Source organism: Phalacrocorax carbo, chromosome 3 (genome assembly GCF_963921805.1).
Source record: "Phalacrocorax carbo chromosome 3, bPhaCar2.1, whole genome shotgun sequence".
Taxonomy (NCBI): Eukaryota; Metazoa; Chordata; class Aves; order Suliformes; family Phalacrocoracidae; genus Phalacrocorax; species Phalacrocorax carbo.
This window is the reverse complement of record NC_087515.1, coordinates 2,196,983-2,223,551: the sequence shown is the minus strand read 5'-3', so window position 1 is coordinate 2,223,551 and position 26,569 is coordinate 2,196,983. Positions and strand designations below refer to the sequence as shown.

General features: G+C 50.8%; 1 protein-coding gene across 5 annotated transcripts in view; it reads left to right on the top strand.

Moving 5' to 3' along the window:
• The window catches only part of FRMD1 (FERM domain containing 1), a 65,482-nt gene that overhangs the window by 28,104 nt on the left and 10,809 nt on the right, over nucleotides 1-26,569 (top strand). For 2 of the 5 annotated variants that reach the window (XM_064445608.1, XM_064445609.1), the window contains 9 exons: nucleotides 842-1,028; nucleotides 3,557-3,712; nucleotides 5,899-5,964; nucleotides 6,174-6,242; nucleotides 6,434-6,608; nucleotides 8,342-8,677; nucleotides 8,815-8,943; nucleotides 9,679-9,758; nucleotides 11,780-15,161. In XM_064445608.1, the coding sequence (XP_064301678.1) occupies nucleotides 842-1,028; nucleotides 3,557-3,712; nucleotides 5,899-5,964; nucleotides 6,174-6,242; nucleotides 6,434-6,608; nucleotides 8,342-8,677; nucleotides 8,815-8,943; nucleotides 9,679-9,758; nucleotides 11,780-12,067 (1,486 nt within the window). In that variant the 3' untranslated portion in view covers nucleotides 12,068-15,161. The other 3 variants (XM_064445611.1, XM_064445612.1, XM_064445610.1) reach the window with 3 other exon arrangements.

Here is a 26,569-nt window from a genome sequence, read left to right as displayed (position 1 = left end):
CTTTTAGGTACAAAGGGAGATTGCATATCATTATACCACCCCCAATGTACGTACGCTTTAGCATCACAAGCAACTTTCTCTTGCGCTAGTAGTTTAATTGGAGAGGATTGTGGAGCCATGCAGAGGTAGTTACATGGCCCCTTCAAACTACACATACACACACTTCTACAAGCAGGCTGTAGTGTCCAGCACCTCATCTATACATACATGTCAGCAGCCTGCTTCCCGTGAGCTCTTAACAGCGGGGGTGTGTGGGTTATCATTGCTACGCGATAGTTATGCCTTATCAGACTATCCCTGTTTAGCAGCTTGAGGAAGAAGACAAAAACAAGCCCAAGGCTCCTGTGTCTTTTGATCTACCTTGCAGGGAATTAGCTGTTGAAAAGTACCTTGAGCCTAAGGCAAGGTGAAATGAAAAAGCAGCGCCAGGTTTAGAGGGGAAAGGAGGACAGGTGTGCAAGAAACAGGACTGGGAGTCAAGGGAGTTGACTCTCCTGGCTGCTACAGGCTTTCCAAAGAAACAGAAGTGCTTGATGTAGTCAGTCTCCAGAACAGGTGCGACGTGATTTTTCTTTCATCTGCCTTCTGCCCTAACTTCTTAGATCTCATGCTCCTCAAGATAGAAGCTACCATTTCCCATGTTTGTACAACACTTAGTGGGAGAAGACCTTGATCTTGGCTTGGTGCTCCCTATGCGCACATAACTGTATCAGGGTGGCTTTGGCACACATCAGGAATGTCAAAGTTTAATCCCTCCTCTCAGAAGGAAGATGTGTTTGAGGGGCCTTATCTGAGCCTGAACTTTCTTTTCTTCAAGTAAATTTGCCTTTGTGTCTTGCAGTGATAAGGTGGCACGGCAGCTCTACTACTGCCATCTCAAAGAGCAAGTGCTCATGTCTCGGTGCAACCACAAAGAAGAAATCTACTTCTTGCTGGCTGCCTACAGCTTACAGGCAGACCTGGGCAACTACAGGGAGAAGGTCCATGCTGGCAAATATTTTGAACCTCAGGCTTATTTCCCACAATGGGTAAGTTTCAGGGGATCCTTCTGTCAACAGATTGTGCACGCAGCAGGAGCTATGTCAGGCTGGTACCTAACTACAGCTATGCAGCTTCCCCAAATGCCACTGTAATGATCAGCCAGAGTGGTAGAGCGTCACCATGAATTTCCTTCAGGAGATATCTCTTCTCTTTCCAATGTAGGGTCCTGTTCCTCCTGGGCTCCCTCATCAGTGAGGTGGGCAGTGTGTACCCTTCCTTGGTGAGGGAATGGTTTGGTCCCAAATGAATAACTCCAACAGTGCGGCTGTCTTTGTTTAATTCTTCTGTGGCTTAAAGGGTTGTGTGTTTGCAGTGGTCCATCAGCAAGATCTTCACAGCCTAAGCTCTACAGAAAACCACAGGGCTGCGAAGCCAAGTCCGTTGCCCTTTGTTCCCATCCCTGTAATGCTTACCGCTGGGATGGATAGACCCAAGCCCTAAGGGGCAGCGTCTGTGCAGTGCCTCTGGTGCTTGCTTTGTCACTAATCTCTGGCTCAACTGCAGTAAGAGAAAAGGGAAGGCCCTGGAAATGGGTTTGCGTGTTTGTTTATAAACACATGCATGTGGGCTTGTGCCCTTCAAGACTTACAAACAGCTTAGAAAGCCAAGAGTTGGTTTAGTTGTCAAATGAAGGCAAATTAGCTAAGCCTCTGTCAGAGCTGGTTACCTGCAGAGAGTTCTTTTGAGGTGAAACATCAGGAAAACCGTTGATAAAGACTTTGGTTCCCACAAAAATAGAAAGGGAAGCTAGCTTTGCTACACATCATTGTAATCTCTGATGATGCAACTGAGGCAAGTTGTTCCCTCGGACCTGGACAGACCCTCCTCTGCAACCTGATTTAGTTCCGGAGCCCCCTTCTCTGCTGTGACAGTGGGTTTTAGCCCAGCTCATGCCTTGGGATAGCTGTCTAAAGGCCAGGTGCCTCTGGTAGTTGGCTGCTTGTCCCCAGGCAAGTCGTGTCTCCCCTGAAAGGGGGCACTGTCCCCTGCTTTGGGGAGAAGGTTCAGAGCAGTGACAGGGGTTGCACTGGGGAGGCAAGGCTGGTAGAGCCTCCTTCATGCACGAGTCTCAGCGTGCCTGCCTTGCTGGGCAGAAATGCACCTTTCTCCCAGACAACAGGCCCTCATCCCATGCCATTCCTTGCTACAGGGCACCTGGCAGGAGGTAGCTAACAAAGGGCTGGAAGAGGTGGGTCTCATGCGTGCCGTTTCGGGAGTAGTTAAAAGTCTTATCACAGACTATTGCTCATCTGGCAAACACTGCAAAGGCCAAGGCAAAGCCTGGCTCACCTGTGCTGAGCCACAACCCCAAGCAAGTATGTGGGTGATTTATTACATCATTACAAAGAGCAAAATCTGGCAGGCATGGGGACGCTTCTCTCCCTGCCCCCAGGCTCCCGTGGGGAGATACTGAGCAATCTCCTCCTCCAACGCCATCTCTTCCTCCAACACGTGCTTGAGATCACTTGGCTGAGGGCTGCCCCAAGCCTCCTGCTAGTGAGGAGAGGCGGTGCTGCCCCAGGGAGATCAACCCGGCTTTGAACTGCAGAGCTGGCATGATGTTTCTTTCTGCTGACGTTGCACAGCTGATGGCATCGATGTTGTCCTCCTCCAAGCCCAGCCCTCCCTGTGGGAGGGCAACTAATCTGGCAAGGCGTGCAGAGGAGGGCAGAGGTGCTAACAAACAGAATAAACAAGGGGCTTAATATAAAATGGAAGTGGGAACCAGGTGGTGATGGGGTCTGGTTGTCCTGAGCCAGGGCAGGTTGTTCCTGTCAGGGTGTTCCTGGGTACCTGGTGGGCTCTAGTTTTAAGCGCCCCCAGTGGTGGGGGATTTTGTGAAGTGAATTCAGCCAACATCCCTCTTATCTGTCACCGCTCGTGGCCTGGGAGGGGCTGGTCTGGCACGGGACGGGTGTAGCCTCGCACAGAGAGGGCACGTGGGCAAGCATGGGAACTGGGCACTCCCAGGGCAACAGCAAAAGGCCCAGTGTGGGTTTTTTTACTACTTAGCAAAGCCATGTGCTTGCTAACCACTCTGGACAGAGAAAAAATACCTTGAGATGTGTTATCCACCCCTTTGAGGATGGAAATGCTAAATAAGCCTAATGTGTAGCTTCTGGTCTTAAAAGGACCACCTAGCATTTCCGCAGTGTTTGGAGGTATTGCTGTTGGGTTGGCATGCAGAGCAGTATTCTTCTATCTGCCCATAAGCATTTATGGATGCCAAGAGTTAGGAAAACTAATTTCAGTACTTAAAAATGAAAAAAGCTGACACAACATCTGTAGTCTTGGTCTGTTATTTTGCCATCTACTATCTGTTTGGAGACATCGGTATCATCTGGGCTGCTTTAAATGCTTATCCTCCAGGGAGGTAGAGGTGAACGTGGACTAACATCTTGAGGGACCGTATGAACCTCCTCCAACTCCAGTCTGTGCTTTGCTGTTGATCACAGCTGCCTCCTGTGGGGATTGCTGAAGAGTTGCTGACCTGTTTGTTTTCCTTGTGGTTTAGATAATTGCGAAGAGGGGGAGCGATTACATCTTGAAACATGCCCCAGAGATGCACCGAGAACAGCAAGGGCTGAGTGCGAAGGAAGCGGTGCTGAAGTTCATTAAGGAGTCCTGCCTGCTGGAAGATGTGCCCGTCCACTTCTACAGGCTGCAAAAGGTTAAACAAAGAGCTTCTTGTTTTTAACTTCTATCATTAACTGAGTGCACTGTTGCATTTTTCACTTGCTGTTCATTTGAGAGATGGTTGCCTCTGATTCAGAGAGGCCAGACAAGCCTAAAACGTTCAGCCAGTGAAGCCTGTCCCCGCAAACAAATCTGTTGACAATATACAGGTATAGCTGGAATGTAGTTTTGTTCCTTGGCCACGAAACCAGCCACAGGAATAGAAAAACTTTTTTTTTGTCCCTGCCTGTCAGGAGACTTGACTGTTTGTTGCAGTCCATTGAAATGGTGACGAGGCCGGCCGGCTTTTGCACAAATCCCGGCTTTCGCACAAATCCCGTGTCCCAGCTTTCTTACCCCTCCCTCCTGCTCCAACCCTGTCAGAGTGGTTGGTATTTTTTTCAGCTGTATGTCAGTTTTTCGATTCCTGGATTGTTGCTTGTCCCTGCATCTTAGCCTCCTTACCCAAGCCTTCTTAAACAGAAGGTGCTTCACTTTCACATGCTAAGAGAGTTTAGGTCTAGAAATAGGACTAATGGACCTTTTTTCCAAATGGAGATACTCCACTGTGTCAGAATCATTATTAAACTTGTTGTTTGTTTCTGCTCAGTGGGAATTATGTCTGGGAGGTATCCGGGTCCTTTGACCAGATAGAGCAGCTCTAGTTACTGCAGAAATGTGTGTTTTCTGGAGTAAATAAGTTCCAGTTTGGTCTGTGGTCCAGGCTTAGTTTCAGTTCATTGCAAACCATAGATGCTCCCTCTACCTCTGTCCTCTCTGTTTTGATTCTAATGCTGTTAATGATGCAGTTGTAAGAGGGTTGGTTACACTTGAATGCCTTAAGAAATGCAGCTGGCACGATGTGATACAATTTATATCTGAAAGCACCAGGGCTGTGAAATTGGTTGCTCTTAATATCCAGATTCCTGTCTGACTTGAACTTTTATGCATCGCTAACTCCTTCATGGGTTGTTTGACCCACAATATGCTCTTCTTCCTGCTGTGACACACTTATCTCGTGATGAGGTATCCTCCTCCTAGGTGACAGCCAGGTCACAAAGCTGCCCGACCGAGTGCCTAGGGGTGGCAGGTGAAGGTGTCGGTGCACTGGCTGCCCTGAGATTTCAAAAGCAGTCACTTCTGTCCTACACCCTCCTCATAGCTGCTACTGAAGTTGGGAGCTCCGAAGGAAAACAGAGCACTGTCCTGTATCTCTCCTCCAGACCAATACCGATTTCTGAAGCTCTTTGCCCTTAAGAGGCAGAAAGTGTTTCTTAGTGCCTAAACTGGAGACATGGATGGTACCGGGGCAAAGGGTGAGGTAATGTGATGGCACAAGGTTTGCATCTTGACAAGCCAGATGAAGAGAAAAAGTTTTGATGTGAAGTTTGAGCTCTGTGAGCCCATAAAGTTTTACCTGAAAATTTTCTTCCTCTTGTTCCTCCTAGCAAGGGAAGTATGTGTTGTTCCCCCCCCCCCAACTCTGCCAAGCCAGGAAAGACTGAAAGAACAAGTTTATGATATTTTTTGGTCTTCCAGCAAAGGAATGTCATTAGAGATCGAGTATGTCATACCAAGATACAGCATGAGGGAGAAAGAAAGGCGTTGTTCCTACCCAGCCACAAACATTTAAAACCACCTGCTCCCAACACTGAGATCAAAAGGTTAGAAGGAAAGTCCCTGTAACTCTGGGTGTTGATTAGCTCCCTCCTGGCCAAGGGACACCTAAGGTCCAGCAAGACCCTGGATGGGAGCAGCAGTGCTGTGGCAAAGAGAAGGGGACAGGCATCCCTTTTGTCTCGGGCTCGCCTGGACAGCAAGAGTCGTGCATGTTCATGGGGACAGCAGAGACGGCGCATGGCAGTATGAGAGGTTACAAGGTACCTCTGAGAGCAGTAATGATCCATGCCCTCAAATCACTACAGCTACAGCATTCTCCATCCAGGGCAGCTAGGGCGTTTGCTGGTGAAATGCCTGAGACTCCCAGCATGAGGGGATTTTAGGTGTAGATATTTCATGGGTCAACAAGGCAAGGGGCACTTTACAAACACAATAAAAACCAAAAGAGCCGATGGCATCTGCCTGATGAGCAGTCCTGCTACCTCTCCTGCAGTAGGTGCCAGAACAAGAGCGTGGTCTTTGTAGATTAACCTTTGACTCCAGGCTCTTCTGTTCTTTTAGGATAAGAAGGAGGATCGCCCAACAGTTATCCTGGGCCTGACCCTGAGAGGAATGCACATCTATCAGGTAACAGACCGCCGTGAAAGCCTTCTGGTGTAGCATTAACTCTGCCCAGCTCCCCTGTCCTCCCCCCCCACCGCAGCTCCTCTCCCTCCTCTGCATGCACCAGGCTCCGCATATCTCAAATTCTTGGTTGTTTGCAAATTCTTTGCACATCACTGACTCCACCCTGTACCTGCCAGTCCCTGTGTCACTCTGAGTTTGATGTGTTGCAGGAGGTGAATCACATTCGCCAGCTCCTCTACGACTTTCCCTGGTCACACATTGGGAAGCTGGCGTTTCTGGTGAGTATGACGGAACGAAGGCCATCTGGCAGCGGGCTGTCAACCTGGGACCTGGCAAAGCTGTCAGCCTGCCCGCGCTGCCACGTCAAGTCCTGTCACTCGTACGCACGAGACCGCAGCTACCTCTGGTAGCTACGTGGCTGAAAACCACGGTCTTGCTCATTTCACTGGCACCTCTCCTCTTCATGCAGGGGAAAAAATTTGAGATCCAGCCAGATGGTTTGCCTTCTGCACGGAAACTGGTTTACTACACGGGTTGCCCCTTCAGGTCGCGGCACTTGCTGCAGCTTCTCAGCAACAGCCACCGCCTCTTTCTGAATATCCAGCCAGTGTTGAAGCAGATCCAAAAACTGGAGGAGGCTGAAGGTATGTGGTGGAAGAGCAGGTGACTTTGGTTAGGGGAAGAGTACAGCGTGTTAGGCTCTGCTGTTGCTTCATGGTGGCTGCTCTCTATCTAATTAACGGTGTTTCTGCCTTATCAGGAAGCCGGTGAGAGAAACAGAGTGTTAGGTATGTTCCAAGCCCATTACTGGGAAGTGTTTATGGCTCTCACGTTGCTAGACTGTGACCAGAAAAGGGGTGTGTGAGAGCAGTAAAGGGGGAATATCTCCCTTTAAGAGTAGATCCTCGCTCTTTGTGCTCCCAGTTTGTGCGCATTTGACACACACTTCTGAGTGGAAGTAATTCTGAATAAAAAGCTTTCCACTGGGATAAGATCATCTTGTGTGCAAGCAGCAGTACAAGTTATGAGCCTGTGTCTTAATTTTTAGTGCCCTTTACTAAACACTGCACACAATTTGGTCTATAGCATCCGACAGTGAAGAGAGAGGAGTTGCAGGTGCCAGAAACAACCTGAGAGCAGATCAGACCTCCCAGAATTTGTCTTTTCTGATGGGATCCCCTCTCCATAGGAACAGTGACTTGAGCTCTGACAGTCCCTGGTATCCTTCCAGGCAAACTTCAGTCATTTCATCACCTCTCAGCTTGCCCCCTTGCATTTTCCAGCTGTGCAAATGAGGTGTCCTACAACTTCTCAGCCTACATCTCCTCAGTGATGGTTTTTAATGCGTTGCATAGGTCGTCTTTGAGGACTGTGTCCCCTTCGCTCTAGCCTTTTCCTGAATGCTTTTTCCCCCCCACCCTGCTTCTTTCCTGACTGCTGTTTCCTGCGTTCTCCATTCACGCTTTCTCTGTCTCCTCTGAGGTTTGTAAGCCTTGTATCATTACCTTCAAGGTCAGTAGAAGTCAGCCAGCAGTAGCTGGTCCTCTCGTCTGAGGACACAGGCTGACTCCATCCAGGGAGAAGTCAGGAAGAAACTTGTTTCTGGTTATTGCACATCTCAACTAACTGAGGAGCTTGCATCCATCTCTGAAGTGGTGATCGCTGGCTGTGTGGAACCTGTGTACAGGGAAGGCAGCCCTTGGTCTCATCGGGCTTGGTTATTTCTCTCTTTCCCTTCAGTGGGGTTATAGGAGTGGCCTTGAGCTGTGCAGGTACCACTGGCATGTGCCAGTCACCTGTAGAAAGGCTAACTAATCAAGTGCGTGTGGGCAAAAGGCCCTAGGTTGTTTTGTGCCTGCTGGTGTCTCGTGGATTTCTTGACCACCCTCAGCACACCTCTCTTTAGGTAACAGATACAAGCCATGGGAGAAATAATCAATAAATCATTAATAAATGCCAGCCATGGGGATCCTGTTCTTAGCTGTCTCCGCATGTTGGTGACTGTTTCAAGAAGCAATCAATGCACTCTGTTTTTAAAGGCTGAGCACTTAGGTTAGCTATGTAATTCCTTTTTCTTTTGACCTTTCCTTCACTCTGGAAGCTACTATTTTCTGTATCGTAACTGCCTCTACCTGCTTGTTCTAATTCAGGAGATGCTGGGTTACTGCAAGTATGACTAGTTCTTTTACAACCAGCTGGGCATCCCAGTATCTGTTGAGCAAACCAATTACAAAACTGCCCCTGTATTTGTTCAGTAGCTGCAGCAGTTGTTTAATTGTTGGTTTGTGCCAGTCCCAGAACTTACTGATTATTCTTGCTACCCTTCCTTTGGCCTCGCTTAAAGTTCCCACTGGTTTCTCTCATCTTTCTTCCTCAGAGAAGAAGCGCTACCGGGAGTCCTATATCAGTGACACGCTAGACATGGACCTGGACCCATGCGATAAGAACTCACGCGGCAGCGGGAGCAGCGGGGGCAGCCGGAGGGATAACCGTCTCTCACGCCAGTCCACGGGGAGTCATGGCAGCTCTCACACATCGGGCATCGAGGCTGACTCCAGGCACCGCGTGTCGGTGGAAATGTCAGTGGACGAGCCCTTCGGCATTGACCGGGTGCACAGGAAAGAGAAATCCTGCAGCTCAACCATCAGCTATGGTAGCTCTGGCATTGACAGTGGCAGCAAAGGGCGGGCTGAAGACGACTCTCAGGATGATGGTAAAGAATATGGAGATGTGGAGCAGCTTCTAAGCCCACTCTTGCCTTCTGCAGGAGAATGGGGAGTAAGAGAATGTGAAGCAGCTTGGAGCAGAAGTGTAATGCTAACCCTTCTCCTGCTGCTGTCTTCCTCCTAGAGCTTGAGCTGGCAGTAGATGAGCCAGAGGAGGTGCCTGTAGATGAGCCTTTAGAGAGAGACCAGTTAGAGGAGGCCACTGTGGGAGAATCTGTTGAATCTCTTCCTCTAGATGCTGCTAGCTGCCAAGGTGAGATGGCTCTCTGTTACTGGTCAGTGCCTTTCTTTGGGCTCTAGCAACAGGAAGATGTTTTTTGGCAAGCCAGGCATAAGCTGAGGGATCTAAGAAAGCTCTATCTTCTTCTGAACAGCTGCCAGTGCTGCTTCTGCCCTACTGCAGCAGGACTTGAAGTCAGCTCATCAAGGTTAAAGGCCAGCACCCTCTATTGTACAGTGCTGCTCTCCTCTGTGCTCCTCAAGGTTTCCCTGCTCCAAATTTGCCAAGTTTATACTCAGTTAATGACAAAAAGATAATGGAGGCAAACCTTTTGTAGTGAAGGAATTTGCTTTAAAATCTTGCAAACCACAAAACAGTCAAGGGGTTCAACCACAGGTTAATGGGCTAGTCACAGGAACTAATAGGTAAAGTTCTGTGGCTTGTGATACAGGGAACACTAGGCAACGGGGTCACGCAGGAGCTGTCTGGCTTGTAAGGCGTGCAGCCTCTATAGCAAAGCAAGATGGGTGAATATGGGACAAGTTGGTAAGAAGCTGTTTTCCTGAGAATTTTTAAACATTGATCCTTAGGGGCAAAAAGGAGTACTTGTGAAAAAAATTCCAGAGCATTGAGGGTGCTTAACTGATGTATACTTATATTTATAGGATAGCACTGCTTGAATGTGGCCTTTGAGAACAACTTCCCTTTTCCCCAGCCCACAAAACCTCAAGCCTGCAATGCTTTTCACTTTGTCCTTCTCCTTTGCAGCTATAAATCAGGAATCGTTGTCTGTGGTGCAAGTCACGCTAATAAAAATGAGAGGTCAAAGTGTGGAATCCCTTCACCAGGTAAGGCAGAGCGCTCGGCAGGACAGTCTGTGTGTGGGCACTGAACCAAGGTCTAGTGTAATGGAGACAGCCGTAAACCAGGTGAACTTGATTGGTCAGGATTTGACTGATTTTAAATGGTGTAACCAAAAGCAGCTGTCAGCCAGCTACTGCTATCAGGAATAGGATGAGAACAGTGTTTGGGTTCAGAACAGTATAGAGAGGTTTGGAGCAACGTGCATGGAAATCTTGCAGGCCAGCTATTGTCTGCCTTAGGCTTTCAGATGGGAAATGGAAAATAAACCACTTGCAAATTTTCAGTGCAATATAGAGCCAAGACCATCTATGCAGTTTGGATGTGTTCTGCAAACTTGATCATCTTCCTGCTCCTGAAGCCAGAAGGAGCTCATTTCAGAGCAAAACCAGATGCTCAAGCTGTAATTACTATCACTTGTGTGATTATACTATGTGTGCGCTCAAGCCTTTGTTGTCAATGTTTTCTTTTCATCAAACCTTTGAGAAAAGGCAACTATATATGGAAAAATATGTCATATCGTAAGTTGTGCTTGGAAAAAGCTCATTAAAATGTCTTTTTAAGGCCAAACAATATTTCTCTTTGAAGTATAGCTGTACCCACTGTGGTAGAAATGTTGTGTGGTTTTTTAAAAGAAAACAAACCCCAAGCCTCCACCACCGCTTCTCTCTCTGAATACAAATTAGCCTTATCTGCTAAAAGAATTTTAAAAATCTGTTTATCGTTTTCCTCTTTACTCCCTGAACTTCTCTGAACAAGGACTTCAATCACTTCTTAGGACTTTTTTCCCTTCTTTTCATGCTTCTTCCTGGACCCAGTCAAAAGTGATAAGAAATTTTCACTTATCAGCAAAATAGTCCATAAAGCCTTATAGATTTAAGTAAAAACTTGGTTATTTTTTCCAAAGCTGAAGACCATGCAGTACAAGTCATCACAAACTTATCCCTATATTTATGTGGAATGACTTAAGAATGCAAGGCAGGGAGTGGGCATCTTCCCTAAAGTAATGTTTGTACGTTAATACTTTTACCAACACATGCTTATGCTATTAATTGATCAGGAGGCATCTGTCCTTGGAAGAATGTTTCTGGTCAACACCGGACTGTTTGAGCAATTGCAAGGACCTGGCTGCCACGTAACTAAATGCTGCAGGCCTGGGTTTCCTTAGTGCTGACCGGACTGTATAGCGTGTGCCTGATTCGGGGAGCGCAGCTGAGACAGCACAGGGATTCCTCAGGGTAGTTGTTTAATTCCCATCCCGTGGAGGTGAGAGGAGTGACACTGGGAGGAAGCTTTCTGTGTTGCCAACAGAATTGTCTTTGGTTTAAAAGTGCTATTCCTGAAAACAGCCTTAATATTAGCATGTGAAAGCTGATTATGAAGAGACAGAGTAAGAAAAAGTGGGTGGGAAAGTCTCGGATGGTCAGTAATTCCTCCACACAGGCCAAGTCGCTACAGGTTGTGCAATAAGATGCTCCCTCTGGGAATTACCGCTGGTTTGTTGCTTCTGCTTTCTTCATTGCTGAAAAATGTCATGTAGATGAAACTGTATGTTGCACTTGGTTACAGTGGCCAAGATTCACTTATTAGTTTGTGTGGTTGCCTTCTGAATCTTCCTTTCAGCTCATTAGACTTTCACCAACTCAGTGTGTTCAGGCAGTTGGGGTAATTTTTTTGTTACATACACTTCGTTAGAGGATGACTGCACGAATCTGCCAAGAAGTGTCAGGCCATTCAGGTGTCCATACCTGTCTGGTGTGTTGTCCGTTGTACTGGCTGCTGCGGACACAGCGCGGAGAGATCAGGATCTGGCTCAATGTGGCAGGGCAGCTTAATGCGCTTGTAATTTCTTAATGGTTCACAGCTTCTTCATTAAGCCAATGTCAATTCAGAAGGCTGGCGGGGCTGTTGTGAAGGAGTGGAAGAACAATTCTGGAGAGCTTGTAGCATCCTTAGGCTGCGTCTGAGCTCATCGTTTTCATTTGTGTATGTCTTACTGAACTGGCAGGTCAGATCGCCCAAAAGCAGGAGCTGCACGGAGCAGCACAGCCAGAGTTTGGATGACATCCGCCTTTACAAGCACCGGCACCCACCACTAAGTGCCACGCTGTCTTCGGACACATCCCACAGCTACACGTTTGGCTGCAGCCTGGAGGATAAGCTGTCTATCTATGGCTATGTTTATTCCACAGTGGACTGCAAAACCAAGTCTGCCCTTTATGGGAAACGATCCATGAACTGCCTCTCCTTGGATCTTCTGGGAGAGGACCAGCTCCCGGAGGAGTTTGTGGTGTAATGAGATTGGAGCTTTTCCATACTCGGAAACAGCTCATCATGGAAATATATACCTCATTAACACGTGTGATGTCACTCTGGGTCTTGCAGGAGATTGTGAGCGGCTTTGTTATTCAGCTCTGTAATCAGGAAGTAGCATCACTTCTGCAGACCTGACTACAGGGCAAATCAACTGGAGTGTAGCACTTAACGTTGGCATTTGAGGTGTCTGAGCAGAAACTGGAAGCAGCCCGCACCATTACCAGTGACACAACCAACATAAACGCCAAAACCAGTGGACCAAAACTGATGCTGAGCTAGTAAATTAAACACTGCGTCTAAATGGATTTACGAGAAAGAAATGTAAAAGTCTACGTCAGTTTATGTTCCTGCCTATCTCTGTGGTCCGTTTATGTTAATGCCGGCGTACGGATAGCTTGGGTGTCTTGAGTTGGTGCTGCTGCAGCGCTGCCAGCAGCTGTCAGGCCAGCGTATGGTCTGAGCACACTTGGAGGTCCGTGTATGGAGGTGGCTAGCCTGTCCCTGTTGTGATGAACACGAGTTGCCTGTTTGCTTTACTGGGAGCAAGACCTGCTCTGCTAGGAGTTTTTCTCTTTGTTGTTGTTGTTTTGTTTTGTTGTAAGCATCCAGTCAAATACAGTGTGTGGTGTTCGGTTTATTTTTTCCTTCCTTTTTTTAATGCAACAAATTGAATTCTGTCAGCTGTCTACTACTGCCACGATGCACATTGGTAAATAAATGCTTATATCCTTGGAGAGATGGGGGAGGGGAGAAAACAAATGGCCCAGCTCCTTCTGAGAGTACAGAAGACAGGAGTGTTAATTGACTGGCTTTTGAAGACAGGAGTGGGACTGGAGAATTTGTCTGGGCATGATCACCACTTACTTTGAATCATACTTTTATGTTGTTCTTTTGTTTTTAATAAATCTTTTCCTTTAGAATTTTTCCCTCTGCTTAGGAGGCAAATATGGACCGGAGAAGGTCGCTTTGGAAGGACATTCAGAGTGGCTGTCTCCAACTTAATCATGGATAGGTCATGTAAACGTGAGTGTGTGATGCTGCAGGGCTGGTGACGGTGGAAGCGCAAGGTGTTTGTGTGCCAAACCAAGGGTACTTGTTTGGTGATTCTGAGTGGTGGAGCTGGCTGTGCTGGCTCTCACTAGGAAAATAATTATAATTATGCTGTTTGATTCAAGCATTTGCTGTGGAAAACATCCTGCTACCTTGTTACACCCAAATAAATGGATGGTTTTTTGATTTCCTCCCCCCAGTACCTCCTCCCCTCATTGATTCCCAGCCTTTAGGAAGCTTGTACTTACAGCCATGTGTAACCTGTGCCCAGCTTTTGACAACCTTGCAGGTGGAAGCTAATAATTTTTGGGCAAACTCTAGAAGCAGACTGATGCTATCCTGCTGTTTGAGGAAGTGTGTGTTGTGCAGCGTTGACCACTCAAAAGCTGAAGACAGCTGAATTCAGGGAAGGAAGGAAGGAAGCCAGACCATGCCGGGGAGGGTTTGAGCTGCTGCTTTGATGGTAGGCTTGCAGGCTTAGCCGTTGTCTGGTAAATTGCATTCCCATAAACTGTTAAAAGACCAAATCCGTGAAGTCTGTCATCTCACTATTTCTATGCAAGTGAGTGTGGTGTAGAGACAGAGCATCCAGCTGCCTATGCATCTACTGAAGTGGCATCAGTGGCTATACGTCCTCAGAGGTGAATCCAGCACCAAACCGTAGCTGTGTGTTTTGAGGAAGGAATGATGGGCACAAGCTCACCATAGCCATGACTTACTTAACCGTGCCCTCTTTGATCACACCGTTCTTTCTTTTTGTAATGAACAATTAGGACCTGTGTGTTCACCGTAGCCTCTTTTCCCCTCTTCCAAGCAAAGCCAAAATGCCTTTACAGAGTACTTGAGGTATGTTTACTGCATCCAAAACAAACTCCTTTACCCATTTAGATGCATTTAGGACTCTGGCTGCTAGCGAGCAGTCCAGTCAAGCCTCCCGCTGTCGGTCACTCCCTGTTACCTGGGGCCTGTTTGGCTGTAAGCCGCGGGAGACGGGCACGGCCAGGATCCAGGAGGCCAGCGGCCGTGCTGCAGGGAGCAGCCTTGTTCTTGCAGCTGCCGCCGAGCTGGAGGGATGGCTCTTACTGCGGGTGGTGCCCGTCGGCCCGTGGAAAAGGTGGTGTCTGGAGTGACAGTCCTGCTAAACTGTCGCTTTCCCATGTGTGCAGACGTAGGGTTACTCGTGGTTCTGGCAATGGCTCTTAACAGGGGGGAAAAAACCTCAAAATTCAGCAGGTATAGTTGTTTGGAAAGGTGTCATAAAACACGTGTGCGCCCCATGCTCGCATCCCTGCATGCTTGTCTCAAAGACAATCACATTCATACCTGCTTCGGCCTAACCACCTTACCGAAGTGTTTATTGCCACCCAGCAGCTCGGTATTTTCTTCTTGCAGTTACCAAGCGTTCAGTGGAATCAGAAATGCTGTAATCCTTATTGCTGGCTTAAAAAAAATACACCGGGGTGCCTGAAAAGCAGCGTAACTGGCTCTTGCATGAGCATCCGTTGCCTTGTATGTATGTGAGGGTTTCTTTGTATTTATTCATGGCTGGTGGGGAAGGCAAAGTCTCCAGGTCTGACAGTCTTCTCTCAGTGGTCTAGTAGCTCCTTCCACTACTCAAGTTACATATGCATGTGAAGGGGAGACCCGGCCACTTTTGTGTGTAGGCTGAGAACGAATGAATACCTTACAAGCACTGTGAATATCTATTATGCAAGTTTTTGTATTCATATGAAAAAACCTGTACCTGTTAGTAATAGACTTATTTTTCGTTTGTCTTTGGATTTAGAAGGTCTCTTGTTATTTTTGGTTTCGATTAGTTTGGTAGAGGGTAATGTGTTAGCATTTATCAGCTGATATTAGAAACTAGCTGCCAATATTTGTACATATTTGTAAAATACTCGTGGTATAATTGCTCTATTTTAATGGTAAAAGTTCCTCCTTTCCATGAAAGGAATTTCTTGTTTAAAATAAAATATAAGTAATTATATGTACACCTGCAATAAAGTATGGATAGTAAAAGGTAATTGTGTATCTTTATAATTTTTTGTTTCAAGAGGTGCATGTCAGTGACATTTTCCACTGGAGATTGGTAGGTTGTAGAACTGAATCTGCTGCCGGACTGTAAACCACGTGAGGTGGGCTTGTGATGGTGGGCTTGTGATGGCGAACTCGGAGGCACTGCAGCCTCTTCCTCCCTGCCACTCTCGGAGCGCGTTGCCAAAGGGGCCTCTGTCAGGCACTGAGAGCCCGGTCGAGCAGGCTGGAGTCAGCAGGAACGCTAGTGGGAACTGAATCTAACTCAAGAGACCAGTTAAGCTGCTCATGGCGGTTAGTCCAGATAACTGAGCGTGCAAACTGCCAAGGGTGTAGGGAAATCCTGCCAGCACCCTCCCGGGGGCTGCATCCGAGGACAGGCACGCCGGCCCACGTGATGCAAAGTGCTGCTGAGGAGTGCTCTGCCCTGCATCACCTAACTGCTGGCCTGGTGTCTGGCATGGATAAAGGAAGGTTCTGCACTGAGGGTAGCATTAAAAAAAAATAAATTTAATGTACTTCAATATTGTAGTATTTCTGTCCCATATAAAAATTTTTTTAAGGACTTGAGAGGCTCATCCAGCTTTGGTTTAGGGATGTCGGAAGGAGGTGGTTTGGTTACAGATGGAGCTTCTCTGGAGGTAAAATTAAATTATAGGCAAATATTATCTAATTGAAGGGCTGCCTTTATTCTTTGCTTGGCAAGTAATAGCACCTTGCTTCCTAGGGTGGATTGCTGCTGACCAGAATATAGAGGATTGGGCTTCTCGTGGTACCAGCTAATCCAGCGTGCGTTCACTGAAGTGATACAAGTGCGGGACGGGGAGATGTTAACTGCGCCTGATGTCTGTTGAGGCATGCCGAGTCGGGGGGCTGCGTGGAGGTAAGGTTTGAAGGGGTGTGCTAGAACACCCCAGGTATTTTGGATGAAGTGAGAGCTGTTTCTCTGTGGAGTTCCTGGCAGTGAGGTCTGAGACGCTGATGGCTGACACAGTGTTTTAAGAGCCTGAACACTTTTGAGCAAGAACAGATCATAAAGTCTCACACCAGTGGGCAAGCTCCCTGCTGTAGCTCCTTGCCCATCAGCAATGGTGCTTCCCTGGTCGGAGTAGGGTGTCTCCTGGTCAGGCTGTCCAGGCTTCTCCTGGTAGCGCTCCTTGGCCCTCCCCCTGCCTCCTGCACCCCTGCACCTGCCTGTACATGTACCTCAGAGCTCCTGCTGCGGAGCCTTCCCCTTCCCAGGCTGCTGGTACCCAAGGAGAGGCCCCTGCCTTCGCCTCTCTCCTGGAGCCCACCAGCTGGTGGAGGAGGAAGGAGGGAACAAATACAGAATCAGAATCATTAAGGTTGGAAAAGACCTCTAGGATAAATCAAGTCCAACCGCCAACCCAACACCCCCAGGCCTTCTAAACCATACCCTGAAGTGCAACGTCTACATGTGTTTTGAACACCCCCAGGGCTGGTGACTCCCCCACCTCTCTGGGCAGCCTGTGCCAGGGCCTGACCGCTCTTTCAGTAAAGACATTTTCCCTCATCTCCAACCTAAACCTCCCCTGATGCAGCTTGGGGCCGTTCCCTCTAGTCCTGTCACTGGTGACTTGGGAGCAGAGACCAGCCCCCCCCTCACTCCAGCCCCTCTCGGGCAGCTGCAGAGAGCGAGGAGGGCTCCCCTCAGCCCCCCCTTCTCCAGGCTAAACCCCCCCAGCCCCCTCAGCCGCCCCCCAGCACACTTGTGCTCCAGACCCTGCCCCAGCCCCGCTGCCCCTCTCTGGACACGCTCCAGCCCCTCCAGGCCCTTCTTGTCCCGAGGGGCCCAAACCTGAGCCCAGCATTCGAGGTGGGGCCTCCCCAGGGCCGAGCACAGGGGCCCCATCCCTGCCCGGCTCCTGCTGGCCACCCCAGTGCTGACACAAGCCCGGGGGCTGGTGGCCTCCTTGGCCACCCGGGCACTGCTGGCTCATGCCCAGCCGGCTGTCAGCCAGCCCCCCCAGGGCCTTCTCCGCCGGGCACTTCCCAGCCCCTCTGCCCCAGGCCTGGGGCGCTGCCTGGGGTTGGTGTGACCCAAGGGCAGGACCCGGCACTGGGCCTTGTTAAACCCCACACAACTGGCCTCGGCCCATCGATGCAGCCTGTCCAGGTCCCTCTGCAGAGCCTTCCTGCCCTCATGTCCCCTTCGGCAGCGGGCTGAGCTGCGGCACCGAGCAGTGCCTGGGGCGTTGCTCCCGGAGAAGCCTGTGGACGGCTGAGGGGAGCCCAGCCCCGGGCCTGCCCCGCTGGCCCGGTGCTCCCGCCCCACGGCAGGTACCGTTTCTCTCCCCTATCTTAACCACGGGGCCCCGAGCCTTTAACCCACGCGCGGGGCTGCTCGGCCCTTCCCGCTGGGAGCCGACGGGCCCACGCGGGGGAGGCGGAGGGAAGGGCCGGGGCCGGGCGGGGCGGCGGCAGTGCCGGGCCGAGGCGCGGGGCGGCGCCCGAGGAGCGCGGCAGCACCGCGGGGGCTCTTCTCGCCGGGCGCCGGGGCGACGCTGGGGGCAAAGGCGCTGCTTCTCGGCCTCTGGGTGTGAAATGCCGGCATTCGGTCAAAAACATCCCCTCCAAGTGGTTTGGGCCCAGGGGAACCTCAGGGAATTCAACAGGAGCCAGTGCCAGGCCCTGCCCCTGGGGGGGAACAACCCCCCGCACCAGCACAGGCCGGGGGTGACCTGCTGGAGAGCGGCTCTGCTGAGAGGCCCTGGGGGTGCTGGGGGGCAGCGAGGTGACCCTGAGCCAGCACCGGGCCCTTGGGGCCAAGGGGGCCAGCGGTGCCCTGGGGTGCATGGAAAGGAGCGTGGCCAGCAGGGCGAGGGAGGTTCTCCTCCCCCTCTGCTCTGCCCCAGTGAGGCCACACCTGGGGGGCTGCGGCCAGGTCTGGGCCCCCCAGGTCAAGAAGGGCAGGGAGCTGCTGGAGCAAGGCCAGCGCAGAGCTGCCAAGGGGATCAGGGGCTGGAGCATCTCCCTGGTGAGGAAAGGCTGAGAGACCTGGGTCTGTTCAGCCTGGAGAAGAGAAGGCTGAGGGGGGATCTCATCAATGCCTATAAATATCTGAAGGGCGGGTGTCAGGGGGATGGGGCCGGGCTCTTTTCAGCGGTGCCCAACGCCAGGCCAAGGGGCCACGGGCACAAGCTGGAACACGGGAAGCTCCACCTGAACATGAGAAGTGGGTTTATGGACGACGAGCCCGCTCGATGCCGTACGCCCTTGCAGCAGGAAGCCCCAGAGGCACGGAGGGATGCACTCTGAGAGGCCGCGGCCAAGGCAGCCAGGCTGCGCGCCTGCTCTGTGCCTGTTGCTCCCTTCAGCGTGGTGCGTGGGGCATCGCTGGGCACCGCACGGGTGTTGGCAAGCCTTGGGTACCGCTCGGTTGAAGCAGTTGTTCTTTCATCGCCCAGCTGCCTCCACTTGGGGTGAGCACCCTTTGCACAGATCCTCTGCAGGCGCCAGGGCAGCGTCACCGAGTGTTTCCACAGCCACACCCGGGAAATCACACATACTGAATTTTTAATTCAATACTGAATTTTTAATGATATTTGCACATTGTTGCAATCACTTGCCTATTGCCGCTTCTCACAGCCCGCCTTCATGACCCCCTTGGGTAGGATTCAAACCAGTATTTTATAAAGTAAACCTACCTCAAAGTAATTCCCACCCCTCCTTTGCTGGCACGTATTGTGTCCCTGCAGCCCATTTTCTGGGGACGCGCTCTAGGGGACATGGCTGTGCTGGTCAGCCAGGTACCAGCCACATCTGTCCTTCTGGACCCTGAACTCTGGAAGGAGGAGATTGTATTCAGTAGAGCAGGATGTGGATAGCACCCCTTGCACTGGAAGTCTGTTGTTCTACCGCAGAGATGTAGTGAGCAAAAATCGTATTTATTCTTTCTGGTAGACTGCAGGGGCAGCAAATATGGGCTATTGCAGAGCATAGCTGTGGTATTTTAAAATTCTGCTTTATTTTTATTGCTGGAAATGTCAGCCTCACTTTTTTATTTTTAATCTCATAAATACATTTATACCAGTCTTTATTTTTCTTTCTCTAATCACTGCTGTTCCCAATAGGCAATGAGATAATTGGATATGGCATGTGCTAGAAGCCTTAGGTCTCAACCCACCATGTGGAAAATACTGCTGAATACTTCAGTGACAGCAGAGCATTCAGTGTAGGAAAAATTAGTTTGCATTAGCCACAGAATGTACCAGCCTCTTTGCTATGACCAGCGGACAAATAGGCTGAGTTGTCTGACAATCGTGGCAAGAGCAGCCGATTCCCACAGCCGCGTTCCCCACCCTCCTAGAAAATGAAGCTTTGAACGCGGCTCTCACTCTCACCACGGGGGCTCAGACTGGAGCCGTGGCATCGAGGCACTGCTCCCCACATTTCTGCTGGCTGCAGGGTTACCCTCCGCCCGCACCGTCTCAGACCCAAGTGCATTCAAAAGAGCTCTGGCTATTGGGATTGAGATCCCTGAGCAAAAACATGCGCTGTAGGAAGCCAGGTGCTTTTATCTCCTCAATGCACAACTTCAGGGGATGAGAGCAAGGAGGCTTTTTGCCCTCTTCTGAGGCACCCATGCTTACCCACCGCTGGAAATAAAGTCTGTGGTGCAGTTTGTTGTTGTTCCTGGCAGTGGCATTGAAATCTTTCTTGTCTGGCTTGTGGGCTGCATTCCTATATTTAGGGTTAAATGGCTCTCTGTGTGTATGGAGGGAGCCTGGCAAGCCGGCCTGGCTTTCGCCTGTAGCCCCTGCTGAAGTGGGTCCTGAGCTCTCTGCATTTGCAGGACCGGCAGCACCGGCAACGCCGCCGTCCTCTCCTTGGGCACACGTAGCTACTGCTGGGGTCAGGGAGGGTTTTCTGCCCATACGATCTTCCAGTGGCTAGTGCGGACTTTCTGCCCGTGGCCCTTCTAGTCAGACAGGAACAGAGGGCTCCCATATCCCTCTGGTGAAGTGCTAATGGGTGACGAGATGCGTTTTTGGGAGCTCCTGTTCTTGGTATGGTCGAGAAAGACACGCCGGTCACCAGAGTGGGTGCATTAAGGCAGGTGAGGCACCAGGGGCCAGGGGGACAATATTAATGCTGCCACTTTTGCCTGCATTTCTCACAGGTGTTGCAGTACACTATGATTTCTTCTTAAAGCTCCAGCTGCCTGACTCATGCTTTTGTGTAAGGCTCACAGCTTTTAGTAAGAAAAACAAGGAATCCTTCCCAGCATACCTGGCTGAAGGGAAAATTTGGCAATAGGATTGCTCAAAGGGCTCATGCCATAACAGCAATGAAGGCAGCACCAAGTAAGGGTGTGTTCTTGAACCTCTTCCAAACCTTTTTGAACCTTCCAAATTCACACTTAAGAAATGCCTTGAGGCTGGGGGTGCAGAGACGGGGCCTTCCCCCGGAGTGGCCGTGCCCCCGGCCAGTCCCAGCCCGGCGCGGCTGCCGGCGCTGGCGTTCAGCTAGCCACGTCCCGCGGCAGGGGAGGAGCGGCAGGGTTTGCTGTGGGAGCAGCTGGGTACAATTTTGCTTAAAATTTGCACTGCAAATAATAGAGAGGGTACAAACCATTTCTTTCTAATCTGCATCAGCACAAACCACTCTGAGATCCAAAGCAGACTTACTTACTGCTGAAAAATACAGGGCTAGCATGCTAAGGGAGAGCTCTACAGCTGTGACATGGATTTTATCCTGTTTTCAGGATAAACAGAGCAGGGTAGGAGCTCTTGAAGGCTGCCTTTCCCAAGGACGTTGCCAGAGCATCGGCTGAGCTTTCGGACAACCCACCTTCTTTAAGGTTAACAAGCTTTAGAGACTCCCCAAAGCTGCTGCCCCAGACTGCTGCCACCACCGCTCTGGCCGTGCTTCGTTGATGCTGCCCTGCAGGCTCAGAGCTGCCGCCTTAACTCCAGGCAGGTGCCCACAAAGCTCCAAGTACAATTTCTCCCCAAGTAGAGGATGCCTGGATAAAGCACAGAGCCCCACAAGGCACGGTGACAGGAGGGACAGCTGTTTCAGTGGTGGCATCCAGGGCATGGAGGAGCATGAGGTGGTTTGTGGTGTCCCTAAGCTGCTCTCCTCTGCCCATGAGCAGGGGCCAGGAAGTGTTGCTGGTAGCTCAGGTGTTTTTCTTCCTGCAGCTGGTAGCAGGTCCAGGTGGAGGGTGCTACAGAGGAGGGCAATCAAGGCCCAGGAAATTAGCTCCCTTCTGAGGAGAAAAGGCAGGGTGAGGAGAATGTCTCTGCAGACCTTCTGGGAGGAGGGTTACCAGCAGCCTCCAGTGTCGTGGTCCTGTGGATGAGGTACCCAGGAGAGAAGTAAGGAGAGCTGTGGTGGGGTAGGGCTTGTCTGCCCCTCAGTCTTGCCCAAACATTGCTCACTGTAGGAGTCAAAAGCACCAGTGGTGCAGGACCCTCTCGGCTTGTGGAGCAGCTCTACGTGTGGGTGCTGGGCTGTGGTCACCGGCTGGGTCAGCGGTGTGGGTAATTTAACTGTGTATGGAACCAGCTGTGTACCCCCAGATAACAGGTCCTTGTGGATCTGCGTGAGCACCTCATCCTGCCTGGGAAGCCAGCATTTCAGGGGTCACTGTAGGCTGTGTTGGTATCGTGAGTGCTTGGTTGGGATCTCCAAAAACGTATCCTGGCAGAAGGCTGCGAATGGGCAGAGGTGACCCCAGTGACACCTCCCCTTCCTCAGGCCTGGCTTGGTCCGCTCTGCAGAGGGACCACCTCGCCGTCCCACGGCAGTGCGTGGCTCGCTTCAGGAGAGACGCAGCAGGAGCGAACCTGTGAGTGTGGGTGCTCATCTCCGCTGAGAGGAGGTGGATGCCTCCTAGAAGTCTGAGCGTGGAGAAGGTGGCTGCTCTGCTGGCCTGAATTTGGCCAGAGGTAATGCCTGTAGCTACATCTAAGCCCATACAAGCTCCACAACTGGACTGGGTGCAGTCCTGGTGATGTGAGAGGCAGGAGGCAGTAGCTGTGTGCCCAGCTTCCCCAGGCATTGCATTTCCCTGCTATGTAACTTGAGCAGGGAAGGTTTTCCACCAGTATTTTGGGAGCTGCTGTATCCTCACCAGCAGAAGCCCTCCCAGGACCCGCACAGGGACTGTGCAGGTAGCTCGCTTCTCTTCCTCTGCCCTGTGTCCCCATGCAACTGCACGTTTTTCATTTTCAGTATTCATCAATTCTTGTGCCTTTTCTCTGTATACCTTAGAGCTGAGCTCATGACTTGCAGCTGGGATTGCAAAGGCTGTGACGTTTTGATGTGCCAGGATTTATGGGACTGAGGTGGAACGGGTTAACACAAACCTGCTCATGCTGTAAAACTGCAGGCCTGTGTCTTGCATCCCGTGTCCTGAAAGTGGCTGTTGCGAGTTGCCTGCAGTCGCGCTGTGTCTACATCAGCGTGTCCATCATAAGCCTTCTCTCCTTGTTCACATGAAGATGATGCTGGTGAACATGCAGGTACAGCTTGTAGTGCTCAGGCCTCGCAGTCTCATCCTGCCTCTTGCTGTTGCAAATGCTGTGCCAAATCTAGCAGGTAAACCAGATTCTGGTAAGTGAGCAGAAGTGGGGCTCAGAGCTGACTATGGACCTCTTTTTCTTCCCTTTGTACTGCCCGTTGCCTGTTCCCCACATCACAGCTGCTGGTCTGGTGGCTGGTATGGGCAGTTTCAGAGCCTTCATGAGCCAAGGTAAGGGGAGAGGTAAAGAATGCAACGGGTACGTCACTGTTGTGTCTTGGCTGATCTAAGGGGCTTGCTGCCAAGAGGGGTTTCTCTGCTCTCGTGGCACTAGGTAGTGAACAGTAGCAAAAGATACTGCTGTAACTTCCAGCTGGTAGATGTCCGCGGTGAATCTACAACAGCTTTCCACAGAAAGGCATTATAAAGCCTTTCTTCTGGGTGGAGATTGGGAGGGCAGCAGATGGGACATGTGTCTCCGCATAAGGCAGCGCCAGTGGGGGACGTGCAGAGGCACGATGCCCTTTATGGCCCCTGGCGGTAGCCTGGGCAGGGGCTTTTGCGCTGCCTGGTACCTTCCCAACACCCAGTTTGCAGTCCCTCCGGACTGAGCCCTGTGCCATCTCTGCGAGGTGTCCCTGGTTGGAGGCCGCAATATTGAAGAGCCTATTGCGAACTCTGATCTCTGTTGGGAAGCGCTTCCCACAAGCGGAACACCACGAAATAACCTGCCGGGTGCGGCTGCCTAAGCTCAGCTGCATCGCAAAGCGCTGAGAGCATCGGCACGTTAAGCACTGGCTAGCCGTTCTGCGTGGGTTCAGCCTTGGAGCAGACTCAGCCGGAGCAGCACGGGCTGCTCCTCCAGCTCCTTTCTAAGCGGCGTGTGGATGAGTGCTTGTGTCCACCCGCGCTGAGCCGCCTCCCCCAGGCAGGGTCAGGAGAAAAGGAGTGTGGATGCCTGGATCTCAAACACAGATGAAACTCATCAGAGCAGGTGTCAGGCACGTTGTGCCGCGAACGTTGGCGATGCCTGGCCAAAGCACGTAGGGCTGGAAGTGTCGGAGGCCTGCGGCTAAAGCATCGAGGACCGTTTGCTGATGCGTCTCCTGCCCTGCAAAATGCTCACGTTTCTGAAGCTGGTTGCGAGTTTGAACCTGGAGCGTGTGTTATTCCAAATGCCGGCTCAGAGCACGTAGTGGGCTGAGTGTCTGCGTGTGTGCGTGCTCAGGAAGAGGTGGAGGAGGCTCAAGCTGCTAAAACCCAACCATCTGAAGTGAAGGAGGAAGTTATCTTCTGTCGCTTGGATCTTCAGCGCTTCTGGTGTGGCTTCCAAAGCTTTTTATAGGAGTGGGGTGGGGGTGGGGTGTTGTTTTCTTTTTATTTTTGTTTAGAAGAGGGAAGGAAATGATTAGTAAAGTCCAGAGGGAAATGAGAGGGGAAATCACTCCTGCTGCTTGCCTTTAAGTGAGCTGCTGGGCAGCGACTCGCCCCAGCCAGGACAGTAATTTCATGTAGCAGAAAAAGGGCAAGAGGGACATGGAGAGGACAAGGGGAATGGACACAAGTTGCTCTTGGGGAGATTCCGATTGGGCACGAGGGGGACATTTTTCCCAGTGAGGACAGTCACCACTGGAATAATCTCCCCAGGGAAGGGGTTGGCTCGGCCACGTTGGGCACCTTCAAGAGTCGGCTGGACAGGGCGCTGGGCCAGCTTGTCTAGGCTGGGCTCTTCCCAGAAAGGTTGGGCTAGATGGTCTCTGAGGTCCCTTCCAGCCTGGGATTCTGGGATTCTGTGATGTGTTGGAGGAAGCCAGAGGGGCTGGAAGAACAGGGGGGTGATAACTCAGCTTAACGGTGGTTCCCCTGGGAAACGAGCAGGGGTGCAGCTTTAAAACCCGCAAGTCTGCGGATAAGATGTGCAAACCTCCTGTTCCCGGAGTGTGTTAACTACGGATTTCCCCAACACCATTTTTTCTACCAAATCTGATGCCAAATACTTGGTCCTGATGGCTGGAGCGCTGCAATTCCCTTCTCTTTGTTGCTGAATTTAGGCCCTGGAGTTCGAACAGCTGTTACTGACGTTTGGGTGTGTCTGGTCACTTCAGCATTTAAGTATTTCTGTGGGTTTCCCGAGCCTAATCTCCGAGTCATTAGAGACGAGTGATGTACTGAACAAACACGAGGTGAATTCGGAGCATTGTGTCATGTCACTGAAATACTGAGTTTGGGACTCCTCTTCCAAATGCTTTGCCTGATCAGTCTCAAAGTCTTGGGCATGGGGAAGAGGGATCAAATCTTTTCGTTGGTTGGGTTGGGGGTCTGGGTTTTTTTTTTTATTTGTGTTTTTTGTTTGTTTGGTTTTGGTTTTTGTTGGTGTTTTCTTTTTTTTTTTTTTTTCCTTGGGTTTTTTTTTGGGTGGAGGGGGAGTTTTTCCTTGGCTTTTTTTTGGGGATTGGAGTTTTTTGGGTTTTTTTTAGGGGGGGGAGTTTTTTCCAGTTTTTTTGGGGAGGGGGTTGTTTTGGGTTTTTTTTTCCTTTAATCTGCAATCTTAAGTAAAAACACAGGCAGAGGGGAGTGTTGTCACAAAGTGAGGGGGCGGACAAAATCATCTCTTGAAAACGCCCTGACAGCCCAAGAGCTGAGAGAGGGACGTGCGGCAGAGCACGACGACGCGTTAGCTGGTGCCTTCAGTGCCCTGCGCGCGCGGCTCCGCCGCGCCGGTGCCACCAGGGAGGCCGAGGGGCGCACCCGAAACAAGCGGCGCTCGCCCGCCTTCGCGGCCGCGGGCCTCGGTCCCTGGCGCCCGCCTATTGCCGGGCACAGCCCGAAACCCTTCGGGCACCGCAGTGGCCCATCAGTTTGCTGCGTTAGCTGTCCCTGCCCCGGGGGGAATACTGTGAAATGCTCGCTTCTGAATGTCACCAGAGAATATTTAGACACAGCTTCGGGACGGTTATTGTTCGGTTGTGTTGCCAACCTTAGTCAAGGCCACGGGCACCTTTCCGCTTATTAAAGGTGAATTCAAATAAACCAAACTGAATGCAGCTGTCTGCTCCCCCGGTCTCCCAGGAGGTATTTGCATGGCTTCAAGAAGGCTCAAATTTCATCTTGGATTTTTTTTTTTTGTGTCTGCCTTTATATAAATGAAATTAAAAGGGGCAAACGCGTGGCCGGATAAAACCTGGTTTGATAAAAACGGGTGTAAGAAAAGACAGAATTGTAGGCAACGTTTCCCCTCGCTCAAGCCCTTCAATTAGCTCACCCTGTGCCCTCCTTTGTATGGCATGTGGCTTGCATTTTTGTCTGGCTGGGGCTATGGTTAATGTGATCGCACAAACGCCGAGTTGGTTTTGTGGCAGGCCGTGGTACCCCTGGCGCTCCTGCGCTCTGAGCAGATGCTGCCGCCCCTTCCTCTGGCTGCGGGGGCCTCGCGAGCCCACCGGCCTGCAGCAGTGTCCGCAGCAGGAGCCGAAAGCCTTTTCCAGGAACCGCCTCGTTCTGCCTGTGCCTCGCATTCTGCAGAAGGTTGGAAAAGGGCTTCACAAAATGGAATCGGCAATTTAATAACGAATTAAACATTTTTGTGACTCTTCCAATGTTAATTATGGTTTTCCTAGCCTGGCTAAAACCAAGAGCAGCCTCTCTTTGTGGTGTGGCTGCTGCCAAGGCATGAAGCCACATGTGGAAATTAAATATATAATTTTCAAACGTCAGCATAGGTCAAGGTTTTTCTTTAAGAGTGGGCCAAAGGCACTGGCTGCTCTTTTTAACCCCGTGATGAGATGCAGCACTGTTAAGCAGTCGTGGCTCACATCGCTTCCTTGGGCTCTGCTGACAAGAGTGGTCCCAGGTGGTGAGGAAGATTGCGGGGGGGTGCAGAATGCATGAACTGCTCAGTGTGCTCGG